At 37.7% G+C, this 13,266-nt stretch overlaps 1 protein-coding gene across 4 annotated transcripts in view; it reads left to right on the forward strand.

Annotated features, from left to right (window-relative positions):
* Positions 1 to 13,266, forward strand: part of RUNX2 (RUNX family transcription factor 2) — a 305,232-nt gene that overhangs the window by 4,035 nt on the left and 287,931 nt on the right. For all 4 annotated transcript variants that reach the window (XM_055135053.1, XM_055135054.1, XM_055135055.1 and 1 more), the window contains exon 2: positions 6,121 to 6,277. In XM_055135053.1, coding sequence (XP_054991028.1) covers positions 6,121 to 6,277 — 157 coding nt within the window. The remainder of the gene's footprint in view (positions 1 to 6,120; positions 6,278 to 13,266) is intronic.

The raw sequence follows: 13,266 nt of genomic DNA on the forward strand, positions 1-13,266 counted from the left end.
AATAGATTCAAGCTGAAACACTGAGCAGAAAAATTTAAGTCCAGATGTATATTTTAAAACTAAAAGTAGTGCAAACCTGTGGTGCTGTTTTAAGTTAGAGAAGACTGGACTATATATTTACTGGTATCATATGTTTTTCTGGCAATGTTAAAGAAAACACATTTTTAGATATATGATCTATTACTCATAGTTAATTTCGTGTGTTTAATGATACCTTTCAGTATTTGTCATAAGTAGGGTTTCAAAATGATGAAGCAATTTCTACTTGGAAAATAAATATTTTTGACATTATAGGCATTTTTGTCTTCAGAAACAAGTACACAACTTATAAATATTTGGCCCTGTGATTTGTTTCTATCTAATAACCAGAGCTTTAATTTATATCTTTTTAAATCAAATTCTGCTTAAAGGAAAGTAGGTCTTAAGCCTGCTTAAATAATGTATTAAAACTAATATGAAATGTTATGCAAAATTATGTAAATCATTATAGATTTGAAGTTGCTTGATGACAGACACATTTTTGTGTTATGCCTTTAAATGCAATAACAATTATTTAGAGTTAAAAATTTAGTCTTGAATATGTAGATCTTACTGCAGGGTAATGTAAACAAATAATTTTAGATTGAAAATTAATACTTAAAATTTTAGAAGAGACATTTAAAAACAGGCCTGGTAAGATCCCTCCCACCCTTAACATTACTGTTTTTGTACCCTTTCAGAGGTCCAGAATATTCATTGTTGAGAATGATCTAAACCCGTTTTGTTGGCACTTAAATTTCTGATCTAAAATAATTTCCATCAAATTTCTGTCTACATAAACTTTAAAATTTGTGAAACGATGTTTTATATTGTATCTAGTTTTTCTTTCAAAATTTTTTTCTAACAATTTGCCTAGATTTTCTTAATTACTAGGTTAAATCATAAATATTAACTATACTCTGTGAAACATTTTGATAGTTTAGTCAAAATTATTTTAAGTGGAAATAATTTTTTCCATTTTTCTATTATCCATTACATCTCTTTTTATTGCAGAGAAAAATGTGATCAGATTTTATCTTGAAAAATAATTATATTTCAATTTCCTGCAAGTACTATGTGCCCAATGACTTTGGTCCGTAAAAGTAATTGATTAGTTAAGGCTAGACTTCTGTCCATGGAAATGTCAAGGGTATTTAAAATTTTCATATAATAAGAACATAAAACTAATTTGAAGTCCTGAGTTAATTTTTGGTTCCTCCACTTTTAGAGTAATTTATAGATTAAGTCACAAGGACTCTCAAAATTTTTCAATAGCATTTTTAGAATTAAGTATCCTTTAACTTAATTTGGTTCAAGCTGATATCATGTGATTTAAATACTACTTACAGTGAGGTGTATACCAAAGAAGAGAACATTTTTCTCCATAGTTTGAAATGTTAGAACACAAAGATATTTCCATCTTTCTCTGAAAGGTTCTTGAATAAGTAGAATTTCTACTTTAAAAACACCTAGAATGTAATTTTTAAAGTTTGATCACAACTTATTTCTTGCAGAACAGAACTTTTATATTGGGTAGAATGGAAACAAAATTTTAAATTGTATTTACTCCTCACTAGTTCAAAAGCAAATTTTGACTGTTTTTTACCCGTAAAATGTTTTCCATTGCTTGGGTTTGGTACAGATGAAATGTGTAAAAATTTCTTGATTCCTCTGATTTTCTGATTTTCTTTTAGATAAACGTAGTAAAAAATCTCCAAGAGAAACTTTACCTTAGGAGATCCATATTTTTTTAAATTCTCAAACATACACTTTTGATTGATATAGAATCAAATATAATACTCTCCTCATCCTTTCTCTTCAGGAAAACATTGGGCAGTCTGATTTGGCAGTGTGAACAGCAGTGAAAAACAATATATTTAGTTTTTGAAATAAAGTTTGTTTATTAGAAGAAAAGTTGTCCTTAGGGTATATTAACAATCCCCCGCACCCCAGCCCTGCTCCAGACCAAGTTCTAAGCGTCCTAGCAGAATCACACAATTTGTGATTACCTATTTGTTTTGCTGTTAAATGTGCCATGTAAAACATGCTGATATTTAATAAGATCGTTATTCTGCTTAAGCAAAACAAAATGGATTTATGTATTTTACTCTTACGAATCTTTTCTTTCATATTTTTCCATATTGAATCAATTTTACTTTCCTCCTAACTAAAAAAAATCCATTATGTTAAAAATATGCAGTAAAATAATAATGTCCCAGAGCTCTTGAAAATCTTTATATTGGGGCAGATTTCTTTCTTTCTTTCTTTGTTTCTTCCCCCTGAAAGTTAGCCAGATTGGAACAAAACCCATCAGCAGTCATCCTTTACCTGTCAACAACATGAAAAAAACATCTCAGGAAATGAAGTGAAGAATTTTGTATTCGATCGTGGAAGGATGCTTATAAGCCAAAGCCCCATTAACATGCTGCCTACTTGGGACAGAAGTTAGCCTCCTTGTCTTACAAAAAGTACACCATTATAATTATACTCTATACTTATATAGTATTGTCTATATTTTACAAATTTAATATAATGATTTCCAATTAATGTTGGAAATCTGTGGGTTCTGGCCATAAAGCTAGTTGTTTGAGGCCATAGCAGAGATGCAGCAGAGGTGGGTAATAAAGTGAAGTCTCTTGAATTTGGGTGCATTCATTCCTTTCTAAACAGTACAACTTTTCTTCTTGCTTTCATTAATACGCTTACCGGTTCTATATTTGCTTTGACATTGAAAGCCACACCGCAGGTGTTAAAACACAATATGCTGAGTGTGAAAAATGTCAAATATTTATACGACTACTGGCAAATGTGGTCAATTATTTCAGTATTTTCAAATGTGCACATTTCTGGGCGTTGTGAATTTGAAAAATTAAAAATCACATCTCCTCCATCAGGAGTACAGCATTCCCCAACTCAGGAGCTGTTTGAGGTCAGAGGCCAAATAAGCAGAGGGGAGGCAGTAATGTTTTGAGAAATTTATCCTCAACCAGGATGACATTTAGGATTGAGGAGCGGAACTATCAGGGCAGAAGATCCTAACTAGGTATGTTTCCTTCTCCCTCTTCTCTGGGACTGAAAAAGTTACCAAATAACTAGTTTTGTAGTGGGGGCACATTGCTGCCTTCGAGGAGATGCTGACTCAACTGTTAACTTGTATTCTCACTCTCTGGGTTTTATTTTTGCCTCACAGATTACTGGATGTGGGAAGTTGGTATTCTTTCTTGAGTTCTCTTCCTTCCTCCCTCCCTCCCTCCCTCCCTCTCCCCCCCTCTCTCCCTCCCTCCCTCCCTCCCTCCCCCTCCCTCTCTCTCTCTCTCTCTTCTTTCTTTCTTTCTTTCTTTCTTTCTTTCTTTCTTTCTTTCTTTCTTTCTTTCTTTCTTTCTTTCTTTCTTTCTTTCTTTCTTTCTTTCTTTCTTTCTTTCTTTCTCTTTTTGGGTCACACTGGGCGATGCACAGGAGTCACTCCTGGCTCTGCATTCAGGAATTACTCCTGACGGTGCTCAGGGGACCATATGGGATGCTGGGATTTGAACCCGGGTTGGCCGAGTGCAAGGCAAACGCCCTACCCGCTGTGCTATTGCTGCAGCCCCTTTCATTTATTTCTAAATTTTTGTTTTTTGCTTTTGGGCCACATCTGGCTGCACTCAGGGATCATTCCTGGAGGGCTCAGGGGACCATATGGGATGCCGGGGTTCAGACCTTGGTAGGCTGTGGGCAAGGCAAATGCCCTAACCACTATACTATTGCTCTGGCCCCTCTAAAATATTTCTTAAAAACTCTGTGCCAGGCACTGTTTGGAAGCTGAATATATGTATATAGTGGTGAACAAGATAAATGAAGAAAGTCTTTCCCTCAGGTCATTTTCAATCCAATATAATCTGGATTCTGTAGGAGTGAGCCACAGAGCTTTGGGCTAATGTATCAAAAGGAGTCGACAGATCACTAATACATGTACATTAAAGCGTTATTTGAGTCTAGTGAGAAGCTGTGTAAATAGGTCCTAAAATTTAAGGAAAATATTCCTTCCTTCCTTCCTTCCTTCCTTCCTTCCTTCCTTCCTTCCTTCCTTCCTTCCTTCCTTCCTTCCTTCCTTCCTTCCTTCCTTCCTTCCTTTTCTTCCTTCCTTCCCTCCTCCCTTCCTTCCTCTCTCCCTCCTTCCCTCCTTTCCTCCCTCTCTTGTTTTTTGTGCCACATGTAGAGGTACTCAGGGCTTACTCCTGCCTCTGCACTCAGGGTTCACTCTTGGTAGAGCTTAGGAGACCATTTGGGGTGTCGGGAATTGAACCCAGGTCAGCTATGTGCAAAGGAAGTACCCTACCCACTGTACTTGGAGAGATCTAGCTCCAAAAATACTATTTAAATTGAACAACATCATGTTAAAGGGAGGGCTGGAGGTGAGAAACGCCCTATGAGAAAAGAAGAGTGAAAGAAATATTGGGTTTCTTTTGATGGTTGGTTGTTTTCCTAGCTGGATAGAGTGTATAATGGAGGAGGGTTGGGGTGGGGCTCACAGATGGTGAAATTTCAATCTTTAAAGTATGGTTGTGATAATCAGTTTTATTACACTGCCAGAAAAGCTGCCTCAGTGAGGACCATGGACAAATTGTACTGGGAACATGGAATTGGGCATTGAGCATTGCCATAGAGAAATCTTTGTCAGGGAGGGAGTAGTATTTGAAATAAAAGATTGAGTGTGATATTTGCCAGACAGGCAAGCACACCTGGGTGTCACTGTCAGAAAGTAAGGGACTACTTTAGCTGTTACCTTTGCCTAGCCACCTGTGAGTACCTGGAAGTTGAATGAGGGAAGACATGGAAAGTGATTCCTGAAAGTTAAGTGAGAGAAAAGGCTTGCTATCATGGGGCAGGGGCTTAGTTACAGATTAAAAATAGTTTATTTAATACATAACAATGAAGGTTATGTCATATTATCTTAGTAGGCTGCATGCTTAGCAGTGGTACCTGCTTCAAGTTAGTTGACTGATGAAAAGTAGTTAAATGTCATGATTAAGTGTTGTGAACCTTAGCATTGAAGCAGTGAAATGTTTATTAGCCTCAAACACTGATTATTCTAAGTTCACACTTGACTGAGTCTATCTGCTTCTAGTTAACTGTTGCAGATGAAAAGAAGTCAATGTGTCATTCAAGATGGCAGATGGGATGTGACAGAGTATAGTCTGACTAAGGGAATATTTTATTTCCAGTCTGCTCAAAGGTATATTGGTATATTGGTCATTGCTCATTTTCAGCCTGTTTATTTGGATCTAGGCTTTAAACTTCTTCTTTTGTTCATTTGTTTGTTTTTTCCATAGGGGTGGGTTCACCTGCATAGGTGCTCAGGTCTTACTCCTGGTTCTGTGCTCAGGGATCACTTTTGGTGACCAGGAGTCAGCAGGATCCATGGTTCAGGGAACTATAGGGTTCCAGTTAGAAACCTGCAAAGCAAGCACCCAACCTGCTGTAGTATCGTTCCAGCCCCCCAATCTATAAGCTTCTTGATGGCTGAGTATCTCCTAATCAGATCACACTGTAGAATGGGCACTGACTATTTGTGGTGTGATTAAAAGCTGAATAATCATGAGTGAAGAGCTGAGATATCCTGGGTTCCACACCATATTTAGGCTTCCAGAGAGTCAGGAATGCCAAGGCTTCACATGTTTTTGCCCATAGAGCTGACCACGTTTTCTTTTTTTTTAGCTGTGATCCTGATGAGCCCACACTTCAGGGCTCCCTGGCTGCAGACAGGCGGTGCCTTAATGTGTATAATGCAATCTGCAGATGGGGCATCAGCCTTCCTTCTGTGGCATAATTCCTATGGACATTCTAACATGGGGATTTAATAAAAATATACATGTATTCTGTGAAGAATCCAACAACAAATGAAGGAAAGTTTTGCCTGCCTTTGAAATGGGTGGACCCTGAAACATTGGTCTGTTTGAAGTGGCATCCCAATCCATCTGCAGAGGCTTCACTCCTGCCCACCGTTATTGGACTAGAACACTAAGCCCTGATAAGAAACATCATTTACAATGAGAATATAGTCTAAGTTTTTAAGCTCTTCTGATGTGCCACTATTGCTGCTGTGTTTCCTGTTTTATGTAGGTGGTAGCCCTTGGAGAGGTACCAGATGGGACTGTGGTTACTGTCATGGCGGGTAACGATGAAAATTATTCTGCTGAGCTCCGAAATGCCTCTGCTGTGATGAAAAACCAAGTAGCAAGGTTCAACGACCTGAGATTTGTGGGCCGGAGTGGACGAGGTAGGTCTCTGATTTTTAATATTGATAATGAAATAAGCACATTTGGATCCTCTGATGACATCCAGGCTAGTTCTTGTACAGATCAGCTCCTTCTGTGACTGCAGAGAATTACTGAAGGTTTTATTTAAATATGTCCAGATGAAGTGGAGTGTTATTCTGAGTACATGGTCCTTTTCCATTTGTCTTATGATATTAAAAATTCAAACAATGTTTTCAGAAGAGCTAGTTCTAATTTCATTGGGTGTGAGCATATAAGCTGGAGAGAAGAACATTTGGAAGTTCAAGTTATGAGTTATGAGGAGTCAAATAACTGGGTAAATTGAGTGACAAAGAGGGGAAAGAAAATTGAATGCATTGGATCAATTTCCTGATAATATCAATTCTGCTCTAAGTCAGAGCAAGGACAGCTAACATAATGCTCTTCACTTATCATATGTTACTTCTATATGATTTGGTTTCCTCTTACAAAGAGAATCTGTTTAAAAATTGTAGTTATTGTTACAGAAACCTTTTCATTTGAATAAGTGAATAATGCATTACGTATGTTAGAATCAGTTATATAGAGCGGCCCAAATAGATAAAAGATTGTGACTCTTAATTTCCACATGATTTAAGAGTATTTATCATCTGGATTCCTAGTTCAATACTAGGAATCCTTGAAATAGCCATAAAGTAGAAAATAATTCTTTTTAGGACTTCATAGTTATTTTATAAGGGGGTTATTAATGTTTAAAAAGCAATCTCTAAGCAAATTACTACTCCATATTTTGTGTATTCTTTACAGAAATTGTTAATAATAATAATTAACAATTATTATTGTTAATAATAATTGCTTATTTACTCTTTGAATCTAATATTTCCATTTTAAGTATTTTCATAAAAAGAGAGAAAATACACTACTCTAGGACCAAAGTGAAATAGATGATCAAAACTATGAAATTACTTCAACTCCAGTTTTGAAGACAAGAAGCATCAATTTTCAAACCATGTCTAATAATTGCTCTTTAGTTTGTATCAGATGTCAAATTATTGCCATTGTAAAAACTTGATAAGGGAAATTCAAACAAGGCTGTTTCCGATGAGTAGTTTTAGTTTACTTTCTAGGAACAGGGCCAAGAAGTTGTACTTTTTAACTTAAAAAAAAATGATGCATGATAATGAGATACTGTCATTGAAAGGTTGTTTGAAAGAAAATGAGGCTAGAGTCTCTGGTATAATCAAAACTAAAGGATTTATCTCTGTATCAATTTTAATTTACTTTCATTAAAAGAAAAAAGTATCTTACTATTGACTGATGAGGTGTAAAATATGGATGTGTTCATTCCTTTTTTTTATGATACATGGTACAATTTCCCATTTTTCCTAATAAGAATGAAGAAAAATTTGAACATAATGATTTACCTGAATGTTCTGATTTGCATCTCTTTTGTTATGCACTACGTTTTTAGCTGCTGTAATAAACTTAGTGTTTAGGAGATTGAAACTATCCTTAATTTTACTTTACAGATTCAAGTGTTTTCATTTATCTTGCATTTATATTATATAGATGCTGCACTTTTCTCTGATCAATTTGAGTAGAAACTATAGCAAAGTGATAGTGTACTTTGTAAACCTTCAACATATTTATTTAAGAAACTTCAAAGAGAAACAAAGGGTGTGCACTGTTTTACTATATTGGCTTTCTGAGTTTTGGCTGGTTTCCCAAATAGCAATTTTTATATTTAAAAAAAAAAAGACAGACTTAACTGCTTGCAGACTTTTCACGCATGGAAGATGAAGAAAGCTTCTTTTGATGAAGTGTAATTATGTCCAAACAGAGCTGACCCCCTCCCCCTATATTTCTTATGATCTTAACTGAAGAAAGTAGGATTTTTCCTTTGAAGCAGCCGGGACTTGGTGGAGGATCTGAAATGCTACAGTCTGCTGCCAGAGGCAGGATGGAGAAATTGGTCCAGACTTGTCTTCGAGATTTAGATTGGGGGTGGGGGGCAGTGGGTGGAGGAGAAAGAAAAATTGATTTATCACTAATAATAGATTTTGGTATCATCACATTAACTTCATATGAAAGGAAGTACTAATAGCACACTGAAACGAAAGAGACAGAAAAAGGACAGAACACTGATAAGAGATACTACTCTTGGGGGGAAAAATGGGTCAGTTTTTCAGTGGCAGGAAACCCTTGAACCTGCCTATATAGCTAACCTGCTTTTTTTAACAGACCCATTTCAGCTTCCTCTTTGATTTTCACACTTCTACATTTCTCTTAGTTATTAGGTCTGGATCAACACTGTTACCATTGTCTTTTCTTTTCCCCGGCTGTTTAAAATGTCAATTTTCACTAGCTTTATTTTATTTATCTTATTATTTATCTACTTTTCCGTGGGTCCACTCCTGGCTGTGGGCAGGGTTTATTCCTGGCCCTGTGCTAAGGGGTCACTCTTGGCTGTGCTTGGGGACAACACGGGGTACTAGGGATTGAACCCAGGTCAGCCACGTACAAGGCAAGTGCCCTACTCACTGTACTATTACTCAGGTTCTAGCTTTAAAAAGTTAGAAAGCATAATGTTCCTCAAGAGTTACACCTTTCCTTATCATTGGTAGAAATAGAAATGCTCAGAAATTGAAAAGGTTTTTTGGTTTATAAATGAATCAGTTCACTGCTTTAATATTAGTGTCATCTGATGATTATAACTTTGGAAATGCTTTGGAATAAAAGAATAGATTCAAAACATGCATTAAGTTCAGGGCAGTTTATGGCTTTTTTTTAGCTCCCTCAATATTTTTTTTTTTTTTTTTTTTTTTTTTTTGCTTTTTGGGTCACACCCAGCGATGCTCAGGGGTTACTCCTGGCTTTGTACTCAGGAATTACTCCTGGCAGTGCTTGGGGGACCATATGGGATGCCAGGGATCGAACCTGGGTCGGCCGCATGCAAGGCAAACGCCCTACCCACTGTGCTATCGCTCCGGCCCAGCTCCCTCAATATTTTTAAGAAATGTTTGAAATATTGGTCCTTGCGCTCTCTTGATATGCATCCTTATTTTGGGCATCAAACATGCTTCTTTTCATTTAGACGTATTTTATAATCACCCACAGTCTATGGTATTTTGAGCATGGTAATTTGCTAATTTAAGATAGAATCCTTACTGATAGTTTTACTTCACCTGACTTCTTTAGAGCCCCTCAGGCTAGGTTGGAATTGTTTTTCAATGATAGTTTCTATATTTGTTTTAGAAAATATATGACTTGAGGATATATTGCAGAACTAGTTCTAGATAAAGCCAGAGATGATACAATTAGTTATCTAATGAGTGCTAACTCCTTAAGAGCCTACATTTTTAAAGCTGCCTGCATTTTAAATCATTGATGGAAAGTGATTTTAAAAAAGTGGAATCTGGGCATTTTAATATAAGAAAATCCTATTTACAGAAACATTTAATTTAGGAAAAGGTGCTTTATAAGCTGAAGAATTGATTATTTAATTGAGAATTTCTGAAAGTTTCTTGAACTTTATGTTTATGTTTCTTCAAAAGGAAGGTCTTGATTTTTTTTTTTTTGCTTTTTGGGTCACACCTGGCGATGCACAGGGGTCACTCCTGGCTCTGCACTCAGTAACTACCCCTGGTGGGGCTCAGGGGACCATATTGGATGCTGGGAATCGAACCTGGGTTGGCTGCGTGCAAGGCACATGCCCTACCCGCTGTGCTATTGCTCCAGCCCCTTGATTTTTTTTTTTTAATTGTTCAGCTCCATTGTTTTTTGGATCACACTCAGAGGTGTTCAGGGTATACTCCTGGCTCTGAGCTCAGTGATCACTCCTGTTGGGGCGTGGAGGACTTTTGAGGTGTTTGAGATTGAACCCAGTTCATCTACAGGCAAGGCAAATACCCTACCCTCTGTACTATGGTTGCTGTCCAGTAAACTACATTTTTTTCTTTTGCTCGGGGTGGGGGTGGGGGTGTGAACTACACATTAGCCTTAGGATTAGGATTTAATTTTAGAAGATCTTTGTTACATTTAAATGCTTGTGCCCCTCAAAAAACCCATACCTCCTTTAAAAGAAAGTCTATAGAAAACGGACTTGACTTTTAGAAGACTTTTAGTGCGTATAGGGTTAATCTTACATTTAGTTAGCTTTTGTTTCTACACAAGGTATTCCGATGAATTAAGAAAAAATGTTGGTCACTCCGATGAATTAAGAAAAAATGTTGGTCACTAAAAATATCCTAATGGAGTTGTAACCATCTCAGATAGAAAAGTTCCCAGAAGCACTTCATGGACAGTCTTTAGCCAGTTCTTTAGTGCCATTAAAAACGACTAAGTGATCTATATCCTTGATTTATTAAGGTTAGTGCCATGGATGACAGCTGCCCAAGCATGGCCTTTGGTGCCACAGTTAGGAATGTAGTTCTGGCTCACGGACCATTGATCCAACCAGAATGGCATCTTCTGATGGTTTAATGTAAGTTAACTTTCAAACTAGGGATGCAGCCTGTTCATTCCTCAGATCTTTCCATTGTTTGAGAGATCTTGATCTGGATCCTAGTGGCTTCTTCAACTTTCTCTTTTTTTTTTTTTTTTTTGGTTTTTGGGTCACACCCGGCGATGCACAGGGGTTACTCCTGGCTCTTCACTCAGGAATTACCCCTGGCAGTGCTCAGGGGACCATATGGGATGCTGGGATTAGAACTCGGGTCGGCCGCGTGCAAGGCAAACGCCCTACCCGCTGTGCTATCGCTCCAGCCCCCTTCTTCAACTTTCTCATCTCCATTTCTGTAGATTTCCAGTTCACCTAACTAGTTTAGATTTCTTGGCTGCCTTATTATTCTGATTAGACTTTTAAAAATTAAAAAAATTTAATTAATTCCATTAAAATTTTTATTTGGACCTCCCAAGCAGTGACGAGTCCCAGAGATACTAGGCCAATTGGGTTGGGCAGATCAGTGCAGGACTTTTAGGATGTGTAACTGCTTGGGTGGGCTGTATGGGGTCAGGGGCGCCAGGTGGGGCCACACAAATGATACTGGGCTCTGAATTTGGGGTCCTGACCACTGAACTATCTCCCTAGTTTCTCTTCTGGCTAGTCTTAATATTTGTAATAAACCCTCTGTTCTCAATTACTTCGATCCCTGTAATATCCAACATATAATGTTGAATCAACATAAAATGTTAAACTATGGGGCTGGAGTGATAGCACAGCGGGTAGGGTGTTTGCCTTGCACGCAGCTGGCCCAGGTTCCATTCCCAGCATCCCATGTGGTCCCTCGAGCACCGCCAGGAGTGATTCCTGAGTGCAAAGCCAGGAGTAACCCCTGAGCATTTCTGGGTGTGATCCAAAAAAGAAAAAAAAATGGAGAACTATGAGACACAACGATACATTAAAAATGGATATTTCATGGTCTTGACAGAGGTGCCCTATCAGCATATTCATATTTGTCATTTCTTAGCCTCGTAGAATTAACTGGTGCTCTGAGAAATACATTTCCTACTAGTTTTTCTAGTTAAAAAAGTTTTTATTCAGAAAAATGATAAAGAAGAATATTAATTTTGTAGTCTGGAAGACCTGGCTTCAAGATCCTGAATTTTTCCACTTGTGAATTGTGTGGGTAAATTACTAAGACTCTTTGGGCTTTAGTTTCCCCATCAGTGAAATGGGGATGGTCAACCTAACTGGATGGGGTTCACTGAAATCATGAGTATGAAGTGGCTGTAACTTAATAGGTGTCTAATCAGTATTCATCCTTCCCAGCCCCCTGTTTCTCCCTCTGTTCCCCACTCTGCCCGGCCCCATTCCTATCTTTTCTCTCCTCCTTCCTCCCACCTCCCCGCCCCCGCCTTCTTGGCCATGGAAAAGTATAGCCAAGAGACGTAAAGCTATATGTACTGAGTAACAAATGATGTGTGTCTTAAACATATTTTAGGAACTTACATGGTCGAGGTTGAAAAGAAAACCCATTCACTAGACTTGACAGCCAAAGACCTGTTCTACATTAAGGCTTGTATATAACCTGTTCCATATTAAGCTTTGAAAAGATTGCATTAAACTTTGCATTGCTACATATTGTTTAAGATTTGTGTTTTGATTTAATAGCCTTCAGTAAAGGGAAAAATAGTCTCTGACCAAGAAAACAAAGCAAAACAAGAGGAACTTTTTAAAGTTCTGTTAAAAGAGCAGGCTAAATGAAGACGCTGGCTTGAGATTGCTGAATGTTTTATTGAGTCACTGTTTCACGCCCACCTTTTCCTGTCTTGTAACAGTTTGCAGTTTTGACTATCTGACATGACTAACCGTTGCAAATCTAACTGATTACAACTGTCAGTAAGTCTGTACAGCAGCGTCTGGTATCTTCTGGAGAAAGCAAACAGCCAGATCGACTACCAAAATTTGCCCTGTTCTTTCTCTCCGCCCTCCTCTATTCATCACCTTTCCCGCCCCCCCCCCCCAGCTCATTCATTTGAAACATCAGATGTAATCTTTTTATGAAGCACACCTTCTGCTAAAAGTAAAAACTTATATTTCTATTGGACTATGTCATGTGCACTTAGAGAGAAATAAGTCACTGTCAGGGAGGGAGTTATTTAAAGACTTAACAGTCAGGATGTATGTTAGGGAAAGGGTAGGCAGGGAGGAGAAAAACTTTGTTCCAGTAATGATGAAATCATCATACCACAGGCACATTAAGGCCAGGACAGGAGACACTGGCTCCTGTTAAAATGATTCCCATAAGAACTGTCCTCTTTCATCTTCTTATTGTAGTGCAGTTAAGCAAATGAAATGCTAAAGCCATGTGAAGTAAATAACATAATCAACAGTGATTTACTATTGTTCTCTCAAGGGGTCATGACCTAATCCTAAATAAAGACTTCTAAAATTGTCTCTGCTTGGATGTGTTCCTGATGTTGGAGAAAACTGAAAGGAACAGAATCCTCCTCAAGTGGCCCAGGGTTTTTGTTTTCATTACAACAGTTGCTACTGAGCAGCTTTTTTGGA

Source organism: Sorex araneus, chromosome 4 (assembly GCF_027595985.1).
Source record: "Sorex araneus isolate mSorAra2 chromosome 4, mSorAra2.pri, whole genome shotgun sequence".
Taxonomy (NCBI): Eukaryota; Metazoa; Chordata; class Mammalia; order Eulipotyphla; family Soricidae; genus Sorex; species Sorex araneus.